Source organism: Asterias rubens, chromosome 5 (assembly GCF_902459465.1).
Source record: "Asterias rubens chromosome 5, eAstRub1.3, whole genome shotgun sequence".
Taxonomy (NCBI): domain Eukaryota; kingdom Metazoa; phylum Echinodermata; class Asteroidea; order Forcipulatida; family Asteriidae; genus Asterias; species Asterias rubens.
This window is the reverse complement of record NC_047066.1, coordinates 3,193,815-3,203,259: the sequence shown is the minus strand read 5'-3', so window position 1 is coordinate 3,203,259 and position 9,445 is coordinate 3,193,815. Positions and strand designations below refer to the sequence as shown.

General features: G+C 37.7%; 1 protein-coding gene across 1 annotated transcript in view; it reads right to left on the bottom strand.

Moving 5' to 3' along the window:
* Positions 1 to 2,566: 2,566 nt before the first annotated feature.
* Positions 2,567 to 9,445, bottom strand: part of LOC117289936 (breast carcinoma-amplified sequence 3-like) — a 38,281-nt gene continuing 31,402 nt past the window's right edge. Inside the window, exon 19 of the mRNA XM_033771139.1 lies at positions 2,567 to 4,932. Within this exon, the coding sequence (XP_033627030.1) occupies positions 4,769 to 4,932 (164 nt within the window). The 3' untranslated portion in view covers positions 2,567 to 4,768. The remainder of the gene's footprint in view (positions 4,933 to 9,445) is intronic.

Genomic DNA, 9,445 nt, shown 5'->3' with positions numbered 1-9,445 from the left:
ATATGCATTTTATAACAAAAGATTACAAACGCTTGTCAAAGACCTACTCGACCGATCGAAGGCAACGTGTTCCTTTAAACACGTCTTATTCATGACACCAAAGTAAACATCCTACTCATGTGCAGACCTTTGATCAACCTCCCTAAAGTGCTTTATAAATACGTTTATTTAATATTATTATTAATAAACGTTGACCTATGTTTGAAAGTTAGCCTCTGTAATAAATAGATAAGTATGTACCTAGTATGTATTCTAACCCTGATTGCACAGCCGTCCTTACTGCACGTTATCAGAAATTAGTGCTGCAATAACGGCTGCCCAACCTCACACATCGAGTGAAACATTAGCGTCCATTTTCACTACTGAGACAATAACAAGATGTAGGAAAAAAGTGTACAAAAAACTGTATCAAATAAAAATTATATACAAAAATTCAATCAAAAATGTCAAAATCGTCTTTAAAAAAACAACATTGGAATAAAAACCTCAAACACATGAATAAACTTTTCAACGATTTTAATTTGAGGCCCACTCCCATAGTACCAGTCAGTAACTGGGGCACATATAATAAACCCTAATAAACTCCCTGGTGCACATTTCAAGTTGTTATCGTTTTGTTCAAACTTACCAACTTTTCTTTGCCAGTTTTTCCTGTTGAATTATCATTAGTTTTTCATAAGACTGTTGACTCGCAAACCAAACTTAAAAAACAGTAAAATAATTTATTTAAGTGTCAGCAACGCACTATTCAAGCCCGGTTCACACTTCAAGCCATCTACGGAAGTGAAGCCAATTTGTCTTGTGTCACAATTCGAAATAATAGTGTTGTACACACTGTTGGCGCTTCGCACTTGCATTGGCGTGAGCCGGGCTTAACAATAACATTCTGTATTCATTTATTACAATATTTTTTTTACAAATAGCTGAAACTCTGGAATGATAAATCTGTAAACAAATTCAAACTTTATTTCACAGAACTGGGCAGTTTAAATATTTGTAATTTATTTAAGCAGAGATAATAGGCAAGTAGGTTGGTTTGTATTTTTTTATGGGAGTGGTTTTGTTTCAACTCAAATTCCCAGCAAAAAATTAAGAATGAAGATCAGGACTGTTGGTAAGTGTCAAAGAAAAATAACGATTGGTTTCAATTTGATAGCTTACTGATTATCAAGTTCATATCAATTTCTTTCTTTTAATCTGCCTGTTTGTTTGTTCTAAATTAAAGTTTTGTCTGTACTGTTTGAATCAAGGCAAGTTTTAATTTCCCCAGTGTGTGATAATAAAGTTCTTATCTTATTTTTTCTTATCCAATCCTCCGGAGAAATTCCGTCAGAGTTGTCGAAAGAGCGCTTGAATTCACGCAATTCAACTGTTTCTTTAGTTTAGTTGCCTCAATTGAAATATGCCTGTATGTGCAGAAAATTCCAGACAAATTTATTTTACAAAATTTTTGTCTACAACTTGACCAGTGAATTAAAATAATTTAGTGTTTTTGTGTATTTTTTAAAAATAGATGTTCAGAAAAAAACAACTACAGAGTAAAAACTAAGAATTAATCATCGTGAAAAAGGGGGGGGGGGAAATGTTATTCCCTTACACTATTATCTCTGGCTTAACACTATTATAAAGTATTAATTATAATTTATTTATTTAGTTCTGCGTCAAGTCACGTTTAAATTCAAATTACTATTTTTTTTTATTTAGATTTTATCTTAGTCTAATTCTACAGTATCTTTAAAAAAAACAAAAAACAATACTACCTTAAATTGAAACAAACAAAAAATGATTACAACAGCACAGAGAAATTACTTGGAATAATTTAAAAGCACCATTCAAAATGTCAACATTTCTTAAATAAACCTAAACAAAAGCAAAAAACAATAACCAATCAATACCCTCAAAGAAATTCAACAAAAGCAAAAATAATTTGGGTAGAGGTTACTCACCATTTAACCTTTCCTTGTAACACATTGCTCCAAGATAACATTTAAATTAACGTAATTAGTAGTTTTGTCTTGCATTTTATCTGCTTCAATAAACACTTAATTGTGTGGCTGGAAAATTTAATTCCGGAGTTGGTCACTCAACTGAATTTATAATTTTAAGAATTCAAGCAATATGAAGGGAAGCTACTGTTCATTAGTTTGTCTTGAGAACATAACACCAGAGGTTTTCATATCTAAAACAAAAGATTTCAAAATCATTTTTAATCTAGCAAGTTCATTTCTTACTTAAAGGCAGTAGACACTATTGGTAATGACTCAAAATAATTATTAGCATAAAACCTTACTTGGTAACGAGTAATAGGGAGAGGTTGATAGTACGCAAAACATTGTGAGAAATTGCTCCCTCTGAATTGATGTAGTTTTTGAGAAAGAAGCAATTTTCCACAAATTTGATTTCGAGACCTCAAATTTAGGATCTGAGGTCACGAAATCAAGTACATGAAAGCACACATCTTCGTGTGACAAGGGTGTTGTTTCTTTCATTATTATCTCGCAACTTTGATGACCGATTGAGCTTGAATTTTCACAGGTTTGTTATTTTATGCATATGTTGAGATACACCAAGTGAGAAAACTGGTCTTTGACAATTACCAATAGTTTTTTTACGAAGTTGCAAAAAGAAAATGACTGCAGTCCAGGCATAAAGAAGCACAAAGCTGACACCCCAAGCTTTACGTCACAAACTGACCTTTCGCAAAGGTCATTCTTAAGGTCATAACCAATGCATTAAATGCCTCCACACAGATACAACCCAAGATACTAGAAGCGGTAGAGTTAATATGGCCCAATGTTCCAATCCTTAAAACACTGGCACAAACAAAGATTTGGGGTTCGCATCCAACCAAGCTTAACTCACAAAGACTAGAATAAGTATTGTTGTTTAGTTACTGAATCAAAATGTCTTGATTTGTGCAATTCCTAACCCTAGATGTTAAACCAATGTTTCTATGGCAGATATTGGATGTTGCCAGCTTGTTGGTGTTTACATTCCTTTGTGGGAGTTTGCCGAGTTACATTGACGGGAAAATCATCTTAACAAACAAACATAACTGCGCACTTTCATGTTTCCCTAACGTTCCAATTACTCCCAAGACTTGTAGTCTGTAATCATCGCAACCACACACATCTTCAGAACTAGCCTCCCGATTCCTTTCCAATCACAATTACTGAAGCTTTTTCCCAAAGAAGAACTCTCCACACGACTAAAGAACCATTGAAGTGAATCAAAAAGCACACACTGTAAACCAACCTTTCCCTTTAGGTTACACGCCACATCAGTCAGACTTAGCTCTTAATGAACAAGAATCAAAAGTGCATTCTCCCTTGTCGCTTCCCATGAGATGACATGCCACGACAAAACTAATTAAGAAAACTAAAAATACAAACTCCCCTTGCAGAGACAACGCAGGACTGAAAAAATACGCGGGTGTGATTGTAAGAGTCTGACAAATCCTGATAAGTGGATAACATTTTCCTTATGGTCTAAAGGAGTTTTATTTTAGAGGCGTTACAAACTCTCTACAACATTTCAAAAAGGTAATTTAAAGGTCATAACATGAGGATCAGTGTTGCATCCCTGTTACGGTATATTTACCTCTTTCAAGAAAATATTAAAGGTAAATCAGACAAAAAATGTACTTCCAAGTTACAACAAAACAACCTATTTGACTGAAAGTACAAAAATATTCCCCCAGAATGACAAATTAAATGCAAATTTGACAGAGATGTTTTTAAAGCACACAGACAATGCCCCTTTAAGATCGTATTACAGATATGTTTTGAAAAATAAACTGGCTGAAATAAATACGTATATAACTCTGCTGTAACTGGTTAAGATAAATAAGTATTCTTAAGAATGCCATCCGAAGTGTGGGGGGCCTGCTGCCACCAAGAGTTCAGAAATGTCCAATTGATGAGAAGATGGGATAACAACTGAGACAGTATACTGTTTTTAATATTTTAGATATGGAACTCAATAGGAGACTTTTGGGACGCTTGGTGGCAGCAGACTTACCAGGTTAATTCCATTGTTCTCGGTAATTTGCGCAAGCTCAGAGCTACGTTAACAATGGAAATTTACCTAGTAGGTCTGCTGCCACCTCTGTTCCAAAGTCTCCCATTGATGTCTTCACACACTAAGATTCATCTTAAGATGAGTAAACAATATTGCAGTAGTGATTTTGTATTATGAAACCGCTAGGTGGCAGCACAATTACCAGGTAAATTTCCATTGTTTACATAGTTCTGAGCTAGCTCACATTTCCAAGAAAAATTTATTTACCTGGTAAGTCTGCTGCCACCTAGTGTCCCAAAAAGTCCAACATCAAGATTCATAAATATCTTTAGATCAATCTTAGCCTTTTGTGAATTTGAGCCCTGTATGCAGCATTGAGAAAATTGCAACACAAATAAAGTGGTCTGCTTTAAGTGAGGAAATTTGGACTCTAATCTTGTGAATCATTTGTTAGTGTGACAATTTTCTCACAACACATAACTGACCAAACTGAATGGTAAAGACCTTCACTATGCTACCACCATCTTGGTCATGTTCCCTGTATCCAATATTAGGAATGGATGCTTGGTATTCATTGTACAAATCAGGAACCAGGCTCGCTTTGGTTACATTGATTTAAATGAGAGAAAATCAGGATGGCCGCACCATGATAAAAGGTCTACCCTCAGTCGTTACTGAAATCTTAGTATTTATTTTTAGTGAAGTAAAACGTTTTGCTCACTCATTGGAAGTGGGAGAGTGGGTGACTTTAGCTCGAGTCTGGCGAACCACTGGCCGGAGGAAACACAAGGATGTGATCCATGCTGCGTGCAGGAGATCCCCGTGCCTCGTAGGAATGGATAGCGCTGTCTGCCGACCCGGCACTGGAACTAAGCTGGTCTGGATTGTCTAAGAGTAGATCCTGGTCATCTGCTGATGAGGTTTGGAAGGGGGAGGATGGAGGGTGGGGAGTAAAGATAACAAGGTTTTAGATGGAATAGAATCGAGGTTTGCAATGCATCAATACGGTTAAAACAAAATCTGACTAGATTGAGCATTACAAATCATTGCGTGCCTGGACGAAGGGTGTGAAGCCCAGTTAACACTTCCTGCGAATGCGAATGCGTTACCAATTTTGACATCACAGCCCTGTTTTCACAGCAAATCTCTCAGTAAGTGTTGCAAATTTGTGAAGTCAAAATTTGTATCGCATTCGCAGGAAGAATGAACCGGGCTAAAGGCTCTACACCTTTTATTTCAGGCACACAAAGTATGTTATTCCAGTAACAAAGGACTTCAGCAATAAAATGGCTCCTGACAAATAGATTTGACCAATAAGCAAGTCATTGTACCGGACATTATTTAAATCTAACAGGAAAATCTAACAGGAAAATCTAACAGGAAAATGCATTGAAGTACAATAGCAGGTCCTTTAGCGAGACCCTGATAGGGAGCAAATTCTAACCAGGGCCCAATTTCATAGAGCTGCTAAGCACAAAAATTTGCTTAGCATGAAATTTCTTCCTTGATAAAGACAGGATTACCAACCAAATTTCCATGTGATTTTCAGGACAAGCAAACAACAGCTGAATACCAATTATAAGAAATATGCAACAAATGGAAATTTTGTTGGTAATGCTATTTTTATAAAGAAAGAAATTTCATGCTTAAGCAATTTTTTTGTGCTTAGCAGCTCTATGAAATTGGGCCCAGGTCACGGTACGAAGAGCTTTGTGTAACAAAATGTAGGTCAAGGTTGTGGAAGGTTAATCCTTTCTTAGCAACAGTCCTAACTGTGGCTGTAGCAGCCAATTTAGGATACATTAGAGTAAGCTAATATTACGGTAAGCTAAAACTAAAAGAAACTGGAATCAAATGTTAAGAGTTGATTTAGTGAATGTTAGTATCTGAAGAAATGATTGAGAAATGAATGTGGAAAAAAGATTGATTTAATTATTATAAAGTTGTCGCTGATGATTTAAAAGGGATGGTGCATTGACCACAACGTGATGGCGAAGTCAAAACAAGAATCTGCATTTTTGCTCTATTTTATTTATTGATTACACATCCAGCAGCACAATAAGCGCAAATAACAGGATGCATAGGAAACAAGGAAAAAACAATCAGTTTTAGAAAAAAAACTCAATGTTGGATGAAAAACCACTTAATCAGGTAGGGACTGAAAACCCCAAATACATGCAAGGCTCCGATCTGAGGTGGGATGCGAACCAGGGGTCGATTTCACAAAGAGTTAGGACTCGTCTTATCTCGAGTTAGGACGAGTAACTCGTCCTATCGTTAGGATTTATCTTAAGGTCTGCATGCTACAGTGCAGGGTTGGGACTCATCTTAAGTCCCAAGATTAGTCTTAAGTTAGGAAGAGTTTTGTGAAATCGACGGCAGGGTCCACAGAGCTGAAAGGCAGGGAAAGAAACCTGCGCCCAATTTCATGGCTCTTCTAACCCTATGCTAATAATCTGCACTTACGAAAGCAGGCAATTCTGCACTTACTTCAGGCATACTTCCCCGGTTAACAGGGAAGTTTGCGCATGCAAACTCCACGTTACTAGGCATTTTCCCCTTACAAAGCTAGTGCGGAAATAGGGCACTTGCACAGAAAGCGGACGTAGATTGTAAGCCCAGAATTCAAGGGTTAGCAGAACCATGAAATTTGGCCTTGATCTCGAATAAAACTTGTAAACAACCTTTTGTCCAAAACCAAAGCCTGCTTACACAGTGAACTCAAAAAGATATATATTTTTAATTTGTAATTTTTTTCTTTCTTTTCGTTGGTGATTACCTTGAAAGTGAAGTCTTGATGAGGAGAGGATGGATGGCGTTATTCCAAAGCACTCCACTGTACAGAGTGAGTGGGTGATTTGGGCGTAGTAGAATCAGTGATTGAAACTAGGTAAGAAAAGGAGAGTAAAGCCAAGAGACCATAGGAATCATAACATGGGTACTAGACAGTGGCGTACCTAGAGGGGGTAGGCAAGGCGGTGAAATGTGCCCCAGTTGCTGCTAGAAAGGTAGGGTCATACTGTGGTAATGACCCTTAAAGCCATTGGACCCTTTCGGTAAACAGTATTGTCCAAGGCCCACACTTCGTGTATCACAACTTCTATATCAAATAACAAACCTGTGAAAATTTGGGCTTAATCGGTCATCGGAGTCGGGAGAAAATAACGGGAAAACCCACCCTTGTATCCGCGCATTTCGCCGTGTCATGACATATGTTTAAAATATTGTTTTACTGTTTTCTCAAAAAGTAAAGCATTTCATGGAATAATATTTCAAGAGAAGTATTTCACCACTTCCTTCTGTAAACCCTGTAAGTTATTTGTAAATCTGTGAATGGCTTTAAAGGCAGTGAACACTACTGGTAATTACTCAAATTAATTATTGGCATAAAACCTTTCTTGGTGAGAGGTTGATGGTATAAAACATTGTGAGCAACGGCTCCCTCTGAAGTGCCATAGTTTTCGAGAAAGAAGTAATTTTTCACGAATTTGACCTCAGATTTAGACATTGAGGTCTCGAAATCAACCATCTAAATGCACACAACTTCGTGTAACAAGGGTGTTTTTTTTCATTCATTATTATCTCGCAACTCTGATGACCGATTGAGCTAAAATTTTCACAGGTAAGTTATTTTATGCATATGTTGAGATACACCAACTGTGAAGGCTAGTCTTTGACAATTACCAGTAGTGTCCACTGCCTTTAAAAATATTTTGTAATTTCTGTCCTACTAAAGCTTACTTGTTATAAAGATGGTAACAGCAGTAAGCATCTTGTGAAATTACTTTAAAGACACTGGACACTATTGGTAATTGTCAAAGACCAGTCTTCTCGCTTGGTGTATCTCAACATATGCATAAAATAACAAACCTGTGAAAATTTGAGCTCGATTGGTCCTTGGAGTTGGAGATAACTATGAAAGAAAAAACACCCCCGACACATGTAGTTGTGTGCTTTCAGAAGCTTGATTTCGAGACCTTTAATTCTAAACTTGAGGTCTCGAAAATCAAATTCCTGGAAAACTACGTCACTTCATAGGGAGCCGTTCCTCACAATGTTTTATACTGTCAACCTCTCCCCATTACTCGTTACCAAGTGCGGTTTTAAGCTGATAATTATTTTGAGTAATTACCAATAGTGCCCACTGCCTTTAAATGCCCCCGTTGATTAGAAATCAATAGACACATTTGAATCTGAGAATTGAATCAAGTCTGAATCATTTCTCAGATTTACGAGGGTCAATTTTTTTAAGGAAAGTTGGCTTTGATTTTTTGTTATTGTTAACAGTACAGATTTGTCTGAGGTCTCAGTCTTGAGAGTGAGGTTATCTCCGTGACATTTTGATATTGGTCTGAGAGTGGAGGGCTCGGTCTCGGACTTTGTGTTCTCGACTTTAACCCTGCAAATCGACCACAGTGTTTTAAAAGATTATACATTTTGATGCTAAGATTTTCAAAGGCAAGTGGGTAAAAGTCACCATCCTCCATCGTTGCCCCAAGAACTCTAGCTACGCCACTGGTACTAATGGGTTGAAAGATACATGATGCAAGTGATGCAAGATAGGTACAAGAGACGAATCCAGAGGGTGAAAGATGAGGTAGATGGTTAGGAGGTAGGGTGGGCGAGATTAGAGGAAGGGGTGAGATTAGGGGTTAAGGAGTAGGGGGGTGGTGATACTAGGGGTGGCATGAGATTAGAGAGTGTGGTGAAATAAGGGGTCGGGGTGAGATTAGGGGAAGGGGATCTACTCTGATTGGATCTTACAAAAGAAGTCTTGCAGATGTGCTAGAACATTGTAACGTGTTGACGTATGACTTGTGAGTTTGTTTCCTTCCATATTTTTTGCAACTTTTAAACTGAAATAACGAGTTTAAATTTCAGAATGAATTCTGACAAGCAGATTTTATTTTCAAAAAAAGAAATGATTTCCCAAGACGATGCTTATCACATTTCCAACAGCAGGAATTTTGTAAATACTACAAAAGCTGAGCTATAAACATTAAGTAATAAACCACAATGGAAACCGACTGGGTACATTTTAAATAATTTTTGGGTTGAAAAAAGAAAAGAAATTTTAATAACAAGCGTTACTGTCACTGTCTGAATATTTTGGTGGTCAATCAACCTTTAGGTGGTGACTGCTCTACAATAATAATAACATGCATTTGTATAGCACTTAAGGGTTTCTAAGCGCTGAGAAGAACACCCCTATATTTCGACACCTCCATGTTCTGGCAAACCCTCTTGTGATTTACATGCTAGGGTTGGTTTAAGGCTAGGGTTAGGGTTAGGGCTAGGGCTGGGGCTGGGGCTGGGGCTGGGGCTGGGGCTGGGGCTGGGGCTGGGGCTGGGGCTGGGGCTGGGGCTGGGGCTGGGGCTGGGGCTGGGGCTGGGGCTGGGGCTGGGGCTGGGGCTGGGGTTAGGG